At 43.1% G+C, this 15530-nt stretch overlaps 1 protein-coding gene across 3 annotated transcripts in view; it reads left to right on the top strand.

Moving 5' to 3' along the window:
• Ranbp16 (Ran-binding protein 16) overlaps positions 1 to 15530 on the top strand; it is a 117612-nt gene that overhangs the window by 49376 nt on the left and 52706 nt on the right. For all 3 annotated transcript variants that reach the window (XM_067786167.1, XM_067786168.1, XM_067786169.1), the window contains 2 exons: positions 10745 to 10889; positions 10959 to 11106. In XM_067786167.1, coding sequence (XP_067642268.1) covers positions 10745 to 10889; positions 10959 to 11106 — 293 coding nt within the window. The remainder of the gene's footprint in view (positions 1 to 10744; positions 10890 to 10958; positions 11107 to 15530) is intronic.

The following is a 15530-nucleotide window of genomic DNA, read 5'->3' as shown; positions in this document are numbered from 1 at the left end:
AGTAAGATGTAGAGATCGAGAGCTATCTCCAGCTATTGAATGTCCTGTGATATCTGTGTCGCAAATTGGAAGGAAATCAAGCAGTCTTACCATCAGAGGGAATGTCGATGGCAAGGAGCGTGTACTGACTCTAGATACGGGCGCATCTCATTCCTTAATCCGATCTGACTTGGTCAACAGGAGAATAAAACCGTTACCTGGAGCAAAGTTGCGTACGGTCACAGGCGAGTATAACCAAGTCCAGGGAGAAGTGATATGTGAAGTCTTAATTGGGAAGGTCATGGTTCTACACAAATTCATTGTGGCAGAGATTGTTAACCAAGTCATATTGGGAGTGGACTTCTTGGTTGACCATGACATCAAGATCGATATGCAGAGAAGGGTGATGCGTTATGAGAACCAGGATGTGCCACTTAACTTCAGTTTGGAAAAGAGTTCAGCAGTAAGCGAGTGCTGGTGGAGGAGATTCGACAGAGACCACGAAAGTCAAGGGAAGTAGATCGAGCAAAGTTGATGGAACAAATGGGCCAAACAAATCAAAACCGAAGGTACCTGTGAGAGAAACACTGGCATTGAAAAGCCCTAACGGACGCACTAAAACGAACGAAAGAATTTGGCAGAAAGAATGTAAAGGTGGTTTCAAGCCAGGGCACGCTACTGTTGTGAAGCGTCGGAACGATACTGATTATCCAAAGCAAATCCGTCAAGCGCAAGCTCTACGAAGTAGTTCATTGGCCAAACAACAGAGTGTGATGGAACGAACCAGGGTAATGAGTAGTACGATGAAACACAGGTACGACGAGAACAAGAATTCGGAAGGTTTCTTGAAGGGAGATTTGGTACTGCTATACAACCCTCACCGGCGGAAAGGTGTTCCATCCGAATTTTGGTGCAGTTGGGAAGACCCGTACCGAGTTGTGAAGAGGATCAGTGATGTCATCTACCGCATACAAACTATTGGGAAACCACGAAATAGAAGGGTGGTTCAATTGGAGAGGCTAGCAGCGTTTAGATCAAGAGATTTGTCTGATCAGGACGATCAGACTTGGGTGGAGGGCAGTGTTACGAATATTAGCAACACTAAGGGGTACTTTCATCTCTAAACCGATGCTAAGCAGTGACTTGTATGCACATAACCAAATTAATCATTATGTCTACACATATGTACGTACACACAGCGGAGAAGCAACGCACAACAACATGCATATATCTGAGACACTCCTGAAAGTATGCAATAATTGTGCAAGTATTACTCACAAACACGCGCATGAGCTGTGAGAGAAGCTATAAAAATTTTGCATCTGCAGTTATAGCTGAGAAATTTATAGCAGATAACCAACTAGTAGATTCTGGAAATGGAAGCGCCTAGAAATCATAGAGTATAAAAGGCAGCAACAGTAGAGGCGCGACAATCAGTTGGATTTAAGACGCTATCTGGCGAGCAATAGTAGTGTTATTTATTGTGAAGTACTTTAATAAAGGCCATTTTGCATTATTGAATAGTGGAGTTATTTATTCAACAGTTTAGTGATTCGAACGTTAGCAGAAGATTTGAAATAAGAGGAATTGCAGTAAATTCGTTACAATATGTTCTTTTAGTTGTATTATAATCATCCCAGTATCCTGTGTTTTTAGCAACATTATAGGAGTCGAGTTTTATTTTGTGCAATATTCTCAGCTCGCGGTAATACCACTTATTTCTTAGCTGTATTTTTATTCTCTTATTGTTGTTGTTGTTGTTGTAGCAGTGCTTCGCCCCATCCAATAGGTGAGACCGATCACAAATTGCCATCAATATCCTCTAACGGGAGTCCAAGGAAACTTGCAATTTCAACAGGGGGGACCATAATGAGAGGGTTGTTAGAGGCGTTGGTTCCACATTACAATTTAAAGAAATGGTTGGTGTCATGTGGGGACACATTGCAAGCGGGGCATACATTTTGTATGTCAGGGTTGATTCTGGATAGGTAAGAGTTTAACCTGTTACAGTATCCAGATCGAAGTTAAGCTAGAGTGACTCGCGTTTCCCTGGGGAGTATGCGTTCCTCTTCCGCTAGTTTTGGGTACTGTTGTTTGAGTACTGGATTCACCGGACAATTCCTGGCATAAAGGTCCGACGCCTGTTTGTGGAGTTCGCTGAGGACCTGCTTGTGTTTTTTGGCGTCATACGGCTGAGTTCTCAGGTGCCGTATTTCCTCATAATGCTTACGGAGATGACTCCTTAAGCCCCTGGGCGGTGTTGGCTCATCAATCAGATGTCTGTTGGGATGCCCAGGTTTCTGGGTATTCTGGGCATCTCAATTCTCTCCCTGATGGGGAGTATTCTCGCCTCATTATGTAGGTGGTGTTCTGGGGACATAAGAAGACAGCCCGTGGCGGTTCTGAGAGCAGTATTTTGGCAGGCCTGTAGCTTCTTCCAGTGAGTAGTTTTTAGGCTTGGCGACCATATAGGGGACGCGTAGCATGCAATCGGCTGGCCAATTGCTTTGTAAGTGGTAATGAGCGTTTCTTTGTCTTTTCCCCAATTACTGCCAGCAAGAGATTTGAGGATTTTATTACGGCCCTGGATTTTCGGTACAATTGCGGCTGCATGCTTGCCAAAATGTAGATCCTGATCAAACGTCACACCCAAGAGTTTGGGGTGTAGGACAGTCGGTACCGTAGTGCCATCGACGTGGATGTTTAAAATGGTCGACATTTGGGATGTCCATGTTGTAAATAAGGTCGCGGAGGATTTAGTCGGTGATAATGCCAGGTTTCGCGAGGCGAAAAAACTGGAGAAATCAGGGAGGTAGCCGTTTATTCTGTTGCAAAGCTCATCGATCTGTGGGCCTGAGCCTGTGGCCATTATTGTACAGTCATCGGCGTAGGAAACGATAGTAACTCCTGCTGGTGGCGAAGGTAGCTTTGATATGTAGAAGTTAAACAAGAGTGGGGATAGGACACCACCCTGTGCAGGGCCGTAGAGAGAAAATCCGGGCCCGGGACTAAACAATTTACGGGCCCCCTATAAAAAATCCACTAATACATTTGATTAATTCGGCCAAGGTGGTCCCACTACTAAAGCCTGGGAAACCAGCTAACATAGGTGAGTCGTATCGTCCGATATCTCTCCTATCGCCAGTGGCAAAGACGCTTGAAGCCATTTTGCTCCCTTATTTCCAAGCAAATTTGCAGCTAGCCCCTCATCAGCATGGCTTCAGAAAACTCCATAGCACTACCATCGCGCTAAATGCCATTAGCACCCAGATAAATTGCGGTTTAAATCAATACCCCCACCATAGAACAGTACTCGTAGCGCTAGATCTATCAAAAGCTTTCGATACGGTCAACCATGGCTCGTTACTGCAGGACCTGGAAGGGTCTACCCTTCCCCCATGTCTTAAAAGGTGGACCGCAAATTATATGGTCGGCAGGCATCGGTGATATTTAGAAACGAAGCATCAAAACCAAGGAGAATTAAACAAGGGGTGCCACAGGGTGGTGTCCTATCCCCACTTTTGTTTAATTTCTACATATATAAGCTACCTTCACCACCGGAAGGAGTCACAATCGTTTCCTACGCCGATGACTGCACAATAATGGCCACAGGCCCAGGCCCAAAGATCGATGCGCTATGCAATAAAATAAACGGCTACCTCCCTGATCTCTCCAGTTTTTCGCCTCGCGAAACCTGGCATTATCACCGACTAAATCTTCCGCGACCTTATTTACAACATGGACGCCCCAAATGTCGACCATTTTGAACATCCACGTCGATGGCACTACGCTACCGTCTGTCCTACACCCCAAAATCTTGGGTGTGACGTTTGATCAGGGTCTAAATTTTGGTGAGCACGCAGCCGCAATTGTTCCGAGAATTCAGAGCCGTAAAAAAATCCTAAAATCCCTCGCTGGCAGTACTTGGGGAAAAGATAAAGAAACGCTCATGACTACATACAAAGCAATTAGCCAGTCGATTACGTGCTACGCGTCACCCATATGGTCGCCAAGCCTAAAAATCACCCACTGGAAGAAACTACAGGCCTGCCAAAATACTGCTCTCAGAATCGCCACGGGCTGTCTTCTTATGTCCCCAGAATACCATCTGCATAATGAGGCGAGAATACTCCCCATCAGGGAGAGAAATGAGATGCTGGCCAAACAGTTCCTGTTGAATACCCAGAAACCTGGGCATCCCAACAGACATCTGATTGATGAACCGGCACCGCCTAGGGGCTTAAGGAGTCATCTCCGTAAGCATTTTGAGGAAATACGGCACCTGATAACCCAGCCGTATGAAGTGAAAAAACACAAGCAGGTCCTTGGTGAACTCCATAAACAGGCGTCGGACCTTTATGCCGGGAATTGCCCGGTGAATCTAGTGCTTAACGAAAATTATCCAAAACTTGCGGAAGAGGAACGCATACCCCCCAGGGAAACGCGTGTCACTCTTGCTCAACTTCGGTCTGGATACTGTAACAGGTTAAACTCTTATCTATCCAGAATCAACCCCGACATACAAAATGTATGCCCCGCTTGCAACGTGTCCCCACATGACTCCAACCATCTCTTCAATTGTAATGTGGAACCAACGCCTCTAACACCCCTTTGCTTATGGTCCACCCCTGTTGAAACGGCAAGTTTCCTTGGACTCCCGTTAGAGGATATTGATGACAATTTGTGATCGGTCGCGGCTATTAGGTGGGGCGAGCATTGCTACAACAACAACAACAACATTAATTCGAATTAATGACGTCTCATTCATTAATCATTACTGGTGGATTACATAAAAAAAAAAAAAATTTGCCACATCAAGTAATGATTTTTGGACTAAGAGCTGAAAATAAAATTAACCCAGAATATTTACTATTTACACTATTTTATTGTAACGTATAAACAAAATTCCCTTCAATCAGCCACATATTGTTTCAAATAATCTTTTCTAGTTATCTGGTAACATTTTAATACATTTCTGATAAATTTAAAGATGATTATAAATTTTAATTATTCAATATAGAAGGTTCGGATATCAAAGAGTGGCTTTTCTTGCTTTTTTCGCTGCAAAATTTTTTATAATAATATCAAAATTTAACTGTCTTGCCAAAACGAAGCGTGGCAAGTCCTAAAACTCGCTCTTTAGATGAACACGATCTATCAATGTTTTTGGTTCTTGAAAGGAACGTTCTGCACTAGCTACAGTGACAGGTATAGTGCAAAAGATACGTAAAGCAACACAAATGTTGGAAAAATTGTATACAGATTTTGAACATAGATGGCATTTAGCAATTCCAATGGTGACAGACCTTTATGAAAATTCGCGTCGTAAATGTGTTTCAAGTGAATTATTTCGCACTCTAAGCTTTGAGAAATGTCCGACTTGTATTTTTCGACAAATTTTGCTGCGCTCGCCCGAACCATAGTTTCATCCATGTCTTCAAATTTCCACGAAAAGGAAAACGTCTCGCTCAAATTTCTCATAGCTGCAAATCGTTCAGTAATGCCAGTGATTACCGAATCAACGATCACCAGGAATGTATTGTTTTTAAAATCAGACTCTGAATCATCCGTAATCATCTCATTTAAATTATCTTCAGAACTTCTTTTGGGTTTTCTCTTTCGAATGACCGGAAACTTTGGCGAGATGTTCAGTTGAATAGCTACTGTTTTGCATTCGTTTAAAGTTGTTTCCCATTGGTTCCTGATCAACTTCAAATCAGCTAATAAGGCACCTAGATGTCGGACCTCAACATCTATGTTGGCGTTTCTAGCTTGGAGTACCACGTTTCTGTCATTAGTCAGTATTTTGAACCAAATTAAGGACAGCAATATACATTCGAACTTGTTGATTTACTTGAGAATGCTGGTAACATCTCCGTATGCTTGCGCAGTAAAAATTTGGCTTTTGTCTGAAAGACTATGAAGAGAGCTCGGTACATTTTTTTTTTAGGATGTCCCATCGTTGTGGAGTGCTGCTGAAAATTGTAAAATACTTTTGTACAACTCCGAAGAAATTAATTGCAGCCGTACAACATTCTGCAGCATCAACACCACATAAATTGAGACTGCTGGTTGCATAAGGCGAGTAATCAGCATTCGAGTTTTTGTCGAGAATGTGACGTAGTGCTCCGTTGTAAGCTTCTTTCATATTGGCTCCGTTATTATTGTACCCTTGTGCACGACAATCTTTTAATGGGATTTCATGTTTACCTAGAGTATGGCAAATTAGATCAGCGATTTTCTGATTAGTTTTGTGGTTACAAATCACGAAAGCCAAAAACCTTTCTTGAATTGTAAAACTTGTTGCTTTCGAATTGAAATGGAGTTAGCGCAAAATGAACGTAATCAACGTGACTAGCATCAGGCATAGCATCAACGATAATAGCAAAATACTTGGCTTTCTTGCCTTGATCTAATATAGTTTCCCTCACGTGCTTAGCACAAATTTCTATAAACTCGTTCTGAATGTCTGGGGAAAGATAGTGAACTTGCAAACATTTGTGCTGCTGTTGGGTAATCCTAACTTTCTCCAAATGATCTCTAAGTATCGGATCATAATGGCTTATGAGATCTTAGATGCCCAAAAATGTCCATTGTTTCGATCACCAAGATATATACTTTCGCCTTTCAAAGCTAGGTCTCTTTCACCCAAAAATAAAATAGTGTCCAACATTCTATAAAAAATTTCTTTCCAATTTTGAGTTTCAGGGGATAGCTGTTCATTGATAAGTGTATCAATTGTAGCCTCCTTTTGCATTAGATTTTGTAAAGATTGCCATTGAATAAAACATTTAATATGATCTTGAGTATTTTCGTGTAATGGCAGTTTATCGTATAGCTTGTTCAATACCTGGAATTTCAAATATCCGCCAGGACAATAAATTTTAGGTCGATTTAAAGTATTGGTGCTTAACAGACGACAATAAAAAGCATTGCTACTGGCACTCCACACTAACCAGTCACGCTCCACTTTCTCTCCATTTGGCAAGATTCTGTTTAACAACGAGGAAGGAAATGCCTCGTCATGACGATGACGTGGAAAAACAACAGGACACTTTTGATGACCTCGACGAATTATTTCGCTGACTTCTTCAGATCGCAAAAACTCATTATTCACGGTACCGATATCGACGTCGTTTAAATAATCTGGGCTTTGATACAGAGTTGGTGGTATTGTTGAAAGACTTTTGAAGATGAACCTTCATCAGTGTCACCACGAAAGCTTTACGATTTCGGATTCATGTAAACATACATGTTTACTTGATGTTTTTATTGTCTCCTCACTGTTCGAAGGCCCAGGCAAAAAATCATGATCAATATTCGTTGCTTTTGAAATTCGGCTTAAAATTTGAACATGGAACAGCTAAAGACTTCCCTGAATTAAAAAAAAATGTCTTAGTACCTCTAAATCGCGGGCCCCCTGAGAAACCACGGGCCCGGGGAATCCCCCCCCATTCCCCCTCCCCTCTCGTCGGGCCTGACCCTGTGGCACCCCTTGTTTAATTCTTCTTGGTTTTGATGTTTCCTTTCTAAATTGGACCGATGCCTGCCGACCATCCAGATAGTTTGCGGTCCACCTTCTAAGACATGGGGGAAGGGTAGACCCTTCCAGGTCTTGCAGTAACTAGCCATGGTTGACCGTATCAAAACTTTTGATAGGTCTAGCGCAACGACTACTGTTCTATGGTTTGGGTTTTGACTTAAACCGCAATTTATCTGGGTGCTAATGGTATTTAGCGCGGTGGTGGTGCTATGGAGTTTTCTGAAGCCATGCTGATGACAGGCTTGCTGCAAATTTGCTTTGAAGTAGGGGAGCAAAATGGCTTCAAGCGTCTTGGCTACTGGCGATAAGAGAGATATCGGGCGATATAACTCCTACGTTAGCTGGTTTCCCAGGCCTTAGTAGCGGGACCACCTTGGCCATGTTCCATTTTACGGGAATGACAAAGGTGGAAAGAGACAGGTTGAAGACATGTGCTAACCCCTCTTTCCCTAGGCTTTTAAGCATCGGCATGCCTATGCTGTCTGGGCCCACTGCTTTGGATGGTTTAGCATGACCGATGACATGCTCAACCTCTTTGGCGGTGATGGTAATTGGAGACGCGCTGAATTTATGTTTATGTGCGTGTCTGTTGGCCCTCCGTCTATCTTTGTCGACCGTAGAATGCATCATATATTGTCGGCAGAAAGCGCTCGCGCGTTTTTTCGCATCCGACAGCACTTTATCGCCAAAGACGATGGAAATTTGTCAATGTGCTTAGTCGGATTCGATAGGGACTTTACGGTGGACCAAAGCTTACCTACACCGGCAGAGAGTTTACAACCGCTTAGGTGCTCCTCCCATTTCGCCCGCATGTGTTCATCCACAAGCAATGTGATGCGTTGGTTTATATCCCTTATTTGGGGGTCGCCGGGATCGTGCTGTCTTATAAGGTCGCGTTCTCTCGCTAAATTTGCGGCCTCCGCCGGAAAGTGAGGCCGAATTTCGGGAATTCTACCGGCGGGAATGAAGCGAGCCGAGGCGGATTCAATGACCTTGCGGAAAGCACGCTCCCCTTGGCGGGCATCAGTCGGGATAGGCAGGGCAGCAAAGCGGTTGTCTGTAAAGGATTTGTATTCGTCCCACTTTCATTTTTTAAAGTTTATGAAAGTGCGTTTTTCTGTGACGATGAAGTCGGCGGTACGCTCGAACAAAATAAGTATAGGCAGGTGGTCAGATGCCAATGTTACCATCGGCTGCCAGTTGACGCAGTTTACGAGTCCTGCGCTCGCTCTCGCGATCTTTTCTGTGGACATTATACCCAGAACAGGTCTGCAGAGCAGATCTTGCTGTGAGTTTAGTCTCTTGAATCGCAGCAATGCGGATGTTGTGCCGCTTCATGAAATCTACTATCTCCGTGATCTTTCCAGTTAATCCATTACAGTTTAACTGCAGAATTCTGAAGTGCAACGGGGGAGAAGTGATCACTCTGGGAGTAAGTGACGGGTTTGTGAAAGGCTAGGACGCAACTACTGTTGTGGCCCTGGGACTGGGCGTCCTTGGGTAAGCATTGGGGTACCCGGTGTATTTGGGTATGCGGCCTAGCAACATGGCGCAATGAAAACCGCCGGGGGGTTGCTGTCTCGGAGACCAGAACATCTAGGAAAGTGGCATCGTCCAAGGCAGGAGCTGCATTGAGCGGATGTCGCAAACATATATATTCTGTGCTGGCAAACGGCGCAAAAGGAGGTAGGCACTAAGAGTATGTTTCCCTGACCTATACGATTGCTGCCGGAAAAGAGGGGGGAAGAAGACGGGGGCAGGGGCTGATTCTTGGCATTGCTACCGACTCTACTATGGAGATTGCAGGCGTGAGTGGGAGCAGCAGCGGGTACTTATTGTGGCTTGCTGAGCAGCGGGGCTGCTGGAAGGTAGTGTGTGTGGGGGGGGGGGGGGGTACTAAGGCGTAGACTACGGGACGCCCTTGGGCGTGAACAGCAAGGAGCCACAAAAGATTTATAGAAGTTACGTGGACGTCTGGTTTTGGGATATAGGCCAGAACAACCTGTCCGATCCCTTACACCAGTCACACTGACAAGAGTATGACCGTCCTAAAAAGATTATTTTCCGGCAGACGCAGCAAAACCATTTCTCTGGACCGGGGTCAGGAGACGGACCCGGATTGGGTTCGTTACCTTCCCGGAGCAAGAGAATATGGAGCAGTCCCGCTGCAAGAAGCTGCTGGGAGGATGACAATTTGTGGGAGGGACGCAACAAATTAAATGGGGTTACACTGAAATGACAGTCCTTGGTCGGGAAAAATCTCGAGTCGCTCCGGTACATAGAACCGGCTGCCTTGGGAAGCGATTTTTTATTCTCTTCTCGTACGTCAATGCTTGCATGGCATCAGCAAGGATATCGTTCAGTTGTATAACTCTATTTTCTACTCCAATATTATACAAAGAACTTAAATCGCTTGCTCGCAGCAGACTTATCAGATTTTCCTCACTATAGAATTCCCAACTAGTTACGGTGTCGAATTTCCTATTTTGACAAATTTTGTTGTTGGTATCTTGAAATGTATTGTCTCGTGATCTGAAATTCTATGATAACTCAAATTTTCAGTCAGTATTTGGTCGTTATTACTAAACAGTTAATAAATTTTTGTAGCTAAGTACTCAATTATTCTCATATTGAAAGTAATCCTCTGCAACATAGCCATTTGGGCAAATAAACTTGTTAGCTGATTTGAGTATGTTGACGATACATTCATATTTATGTTGAAATCCCCCATCATTATATTATTTTCTGATTCCTTTACATATTCAGTGATGAAGTCATTGAGATATAAAATAAAGTCGGCATCACGGCATTACGAACCACTATCTAAATTTGCTAGAATGCATTTAAAATGGCAGTTAAATAAAAATAGAATTCGATATACAAAAAAGACAAATAAGCTTGCTCACAAAATATATAAACGTATATGGACATATTCTGTGTTTCACTTGCACTCGAATTTGGTTCGGTAACGGCTCAACGTCAACATGCGATTTATGGGGAAAGTAAATTGCCCAGCGGGCCAAGGGTTAGAACCTTCCCGCTGTAAGGCATGGCAGATACGAGACTTCGAGGGTAAAAAAAATCGCATGAAATATATATACATAAATATGATATTAAAAAAATCCGTTTAATGCTGTCCATAAACCATAAAAATATTGGAATAATCAAATTTTGGTATTTGGGTTGTTATTTCTATATAATATTTTACTACTTTCATTGCAGCATAACTAATCTAAAATTTTGGGGCCATTCTGAACAAATCATTACTAAAACACTAATGTTGCTTTCGGATTTATCAGTGCATTTCAATTCTGTTAGAAAATTGGCTAAATTGGAGGAGGTACAATTTATGCTAACTCATCATACAGTGAGTATTTGTGATTATTAATTCTATGTTATATATTCTTATACTAATTTAACTTATACATTTTGTTAGAGTGAACATTTTCCATTTTTGGGTACGAACTCATCGCTTTCGGAGATGCGTTGTCGCACAATGTTTTATATATCGCTTGGACGTTTGCTCATGTTTGATTTGGGTGAAGATGAGGAGCGTTTTTACAACTTTCTAACACCACTTACGAGTAATAATTCTTTGATATAAATGCATACCTTATGTATATAAGGGAGTTTCCACCAAATCTGACCTCTCTAAGCTAATAAATAAATTGAATCTTGCACGATTAAAAAATTTATATACTTTCACGTAAGGCTACTCCATTATAATTTAACATTAATTTTCATTTGGATATTGTGACAAAGTCGAAAGCTCGGTTTAAAGTTGATATCAAGATAATGTAAAGTCATTTTTATAATCTTAATCGAAATTGCAAAGATTATGTACAAAGTTGCCCTTCTTTTACAAACATTAAAATTTCGAAATAAATAAATCTCACGATATTTGGAAGTATGTACGCCTCACAGTAAATATCTGTAGTGAATACCCAAATAGAACACTGCCGCAATATGTGGCAACATCATAGAACAGCTGAGTTTTAGTAACTACAGCCAACGTCTAGTAATACTTTGAATTTCAACGCATATATAATTTGGGACTTTCCCTTTTAAGATAAGACATTGTTCTTTTTAGTTTTAGTTTTTATTTGAGTTAATAAATATAGAATAATAAACATAATATTCTATAAGTGGTGACCCCGACGACAACAGAATAGTACAACCAAGCATTGCTGAGGCATTTTCCACATCATGGCCAACGAGAACGAAGAAACATTTCACGAGGTAGTAGCTCCATTTCAAGTGGCACGGTTGGCAGTAAAACCGCCACCGTTTTGGAAACCAGATCCGCATTTATGGTTTGCGCAGGTGGAGGCTCTATTTGCACGAGCGGGAATTACTACAGACGATACCAAATATTTTACGGTCATTGCCGAAATCGATTCAGCTGTACTGCCACATTCCAGCGACATTATTTCCTCGCCACCCACTGCAAACAAGTACGGCATATTGAAAGAGCGATTGATCGAAGAATTTAGCGAATCAAAGAAAAAAAGTTTAGGCGATTATGCGAGTTGGGTGAATCGGGCCAGAGGAAGCCTACAGCTTTGTTACGAGAGATGAAAGACCTGGCGAATCAGCAGCTAGGTAAAGAATTGTTGAAATCCTTATGGCTGCGGCGACTGCCCCTCCATGTGCAGCAAATTTTAGTAACGATGGAGGGTGAAGTAGAAGAGTTGGCAAAAAAGCTGACGACATAGTGGTAATTCCAACTATGAGTAGTAGCGTCGAGGCTATTTGCAAACCAAGTGACTATGTAACAGCAGCCATTTCAGAGTTGGTGGATAGGCTAGATCGTTTAGAGAAGCGGGAGGTAACGTATATACAGCAACGGATCGGAGCGCCTCGGCAACAAGCACGACCGACCAGCTCACGCAGTGAGGACACACGGGATACAAACCGCGATATCTGTTGATATCATCATATTTTCGGCAAGAACGCAACACGGTGTCGGCCACCATGCGCTTTCATACAAAAGCTTTGGGAAAACTAGTCAGCCCTCCGTACAAAGCGGCTATGTCGGAGGAGGATATGAACTCCAGCCGCCTTTACATTCGAAGCAGAACGCCCTCAATGAAATTTCTCATCGACACGGGCGCCGAAGTTTCGGTTGTACCCAAACGTCACGGTGAGAGTATGCAACCAAAAGCAATGCAACTGGTTGCTGCGAACAATACCACAATTAATACATTTGGCAAACGACAGATAACATTAGATCTCGGCCTACAACGGCCATTTAAGTGGTGTTTCATAAGGTGCGGATTTCCTAAGACTCTACGACGTGTTGATGGATTTAAAAAACAAAGCTATCATCGATCAAGCAACGCATACTCGGGCGCTTTGCCAAATCATACTGCCGTCACATAGTGTACTCTCTTTAAAGGGAACTAATCCCTATCATGCGATCTTATCACGTTATCCTGATCTTACTAATGACTTGCCCAAGGCCAATAGACCCACGAAAGCAGTCCATCACCATATAGAGACACGAGGGGTGCGGCGACTTTCTCCTCTAAAACTGGAATGTGCGAAGAAAGAGTTTGAGTACCTAATCGAACGCGGGATTTGTCAGCGCTCAAGTAGTCAATGGGCGAGCCCGTTGCACATGGTGCAGAAATCAAACGGGACGTGGCGGCCTTGCGGCGATTATAGGAGATTGAACGCGAAAACAGTGCGGCATATACAGGACTTAAGTGGTGAATTGTTCGGGAAAATTTTTTTTTCGGCAATAGATTGCAAGAAGGCATACCACCAGATCCCAGTGCACCCGGCAGACGTGCCAAAGACAGCTATTCTAACGCCGTTCGGACTATTTGAGTTTAAATATATGATTTTCGGGTTAAGGAATGCTGCCCAAACGTTCCAACGCTACATTGACGAAACAGTAAAAGGTTTATCTTTTGTATTTCCATACCTAGATGATGCACTCGTAGCTTCCACGTCGCTAGAGGAACATGCGGAGCATCTCAAACAGCTTTTTGATCGTTACCGCGAGAGGGGGTTAGTTATCAACGCCGAAAAATGTCAACTAGGTTTAAAAAAAGTGGAGTTTTTAGGACACTTAGCCGACGGCTGCCACAGAAGGTCAAAGGTATTCTACAGTGCAAAAAGCCGAAGGAAGTGCACGAGTTGAGAAGGTTTCTGGGGACAGTAAATTTTTATAGGCGATTTTTGCCCCACGCTGCGGCCACCGAGGCATCTTTACAGGAATTAATGGGACCATGTAAGAAAAGAGATAAAACCGAGATCTGTTGGACGAGAGAAACAACAGAAGCATTCGAGAGACTGAAATAACAATTGTCAGAAGCGGCCCTTCTTGCGTTCCCCATGAAAGGTGCCACAATAGCTTTAATAATGCTACAGCAATTAGTTAAGGGTAAATGGATGCCATTAGGTTTTTTCTCACAAAAGTTTACCCCAAGAGAACAACGCTATAGCGCTTACGATCGTGAACTAACAGCAATTTACAAGGCAATACGGCATTTCCGTTATCATTTAGAGGGAACAGCTTTCATTATTTTCACGGATCACAAACCGTTGACACATGCATTGGAACAGAAGTGGGAGAAACCTTCACCACGGCAGACACGACAGCTTAATTTCATTAGTCAGTTTTCTTCGGACATACGACACATCAGCGGCGCGGATAATATTGTAGCCGATATGCTCTCAAGGGTCGAGACCTTTTCACTACCGACGCCAGTAGATATACAACAATTGCATGACGAGCAAACAAAATGTAACGAACTTAAAGGATTACTTGATGGCGAACAAACCTCGTTGCAGTTAGTGGAACACCGACATCAACACCATACATGCCAAAAGTGTTACGACAAGTGATATTTAATGCTTGTCACGGTTTGGCCCACCCAGGAGCGAAATTAACTTTTAAATTGATAACGAAAAGCTATGTATGGAAGAGAATGGGTTCGGACATACGCAGTTGGGTACGCAGTTGCCCAGCGTGTCAACGATGCAAAATCTCACGGCACACGAAAGCAGAGGTAGAACAATTCGCATTTCCAAAAGGAAGATTTGAGCATGTCAACGTGGACATAGTTGGACCCTTCACTCAGTCAAGAGGTTTCACATACTGTCTCACATGTGTGGACCGGTTCTCAAGGTGGTTGGAAGTGATTCCTTTGACGGACATGACAGCGGAGACGGTTGCCAGAGAGTTCCTCAATGGTTGGATAAGCCGGTTCGGTACACCGAAGTTTATTACCACAGACCAGGGACGTCAATTTGAAAGCGCTTTGTTTAGGGAGTTGACCAAACTTTTAGGAGTCAAACCTATACATACCACCAGCTACCATCCACAAGCAAACGGTATGGTGGAAAGATGGCACCGAGTTGTAAAGGCAGCCCTTATATGTCATGCAGCGGATGCAAACTGGGTGGAACTGTGCCTCTCTGCCTTCTGGGGTTAAGAACAGCTGTTAAGGAATACTTGGGAGTATCTGTGGCACAGATGATTTATGGCCAACTTATTCGGCTTCCTTGTGACATAATGTACTCGGAGGAGGACCAACATAATTTTTTACGAGAACTACGACAGCATTTCGAGACCGTTCGACCAATACAAACGTCACAGCATGGTAAACCTGCAGTATTTGTCCCCAAGGATCTGCGCTTTTGTAGTCATGTTTTTCTACGCGACGATACAATTAAAAAGCCGTTGAAAGCACGTTACGACGGGCCATATCTGGTTGTTAACAGATATCTACCCCAAGACATACACGATAATGATTGGTTCGAGGCCGGTAACCGTATCCATCGATAGACTTAAACCAGCTTATTTCCCTAGAGATGAATTAGCAGCAATAACACAAGCCACAAGTATTGATGCCAGCACATCGGCGGATTTTCTGGAAAGGTGGTGGTGTAGTTACCCAAATCGAACACTGCCGCAATATGTGGCAACATCATAGAACAGCTGAGTTTTAGCAACTTCAGCCAACGTCTAGTAATACTTTGAATTTCAACGCATATA

This window comes from Eurosta solidaginis, chromosome 4 (assembly GCF_040869045.1).
Source record: "Eurosta solidaginis isolate ZX-2024a chromosome 4, ASM4086904v1, whole genome shotgun sequence".
Classification (NCBI taxonomy): domain Eukaryota; kingdom Metazoa; phylum Arthropoda; class Insecta; order Diptera; family Tephritidae; genus Eurosta; species Eurosta solidaginis.
This window is presented reverse-complemented; position numbering and strand designations above follow the sequence as displayed.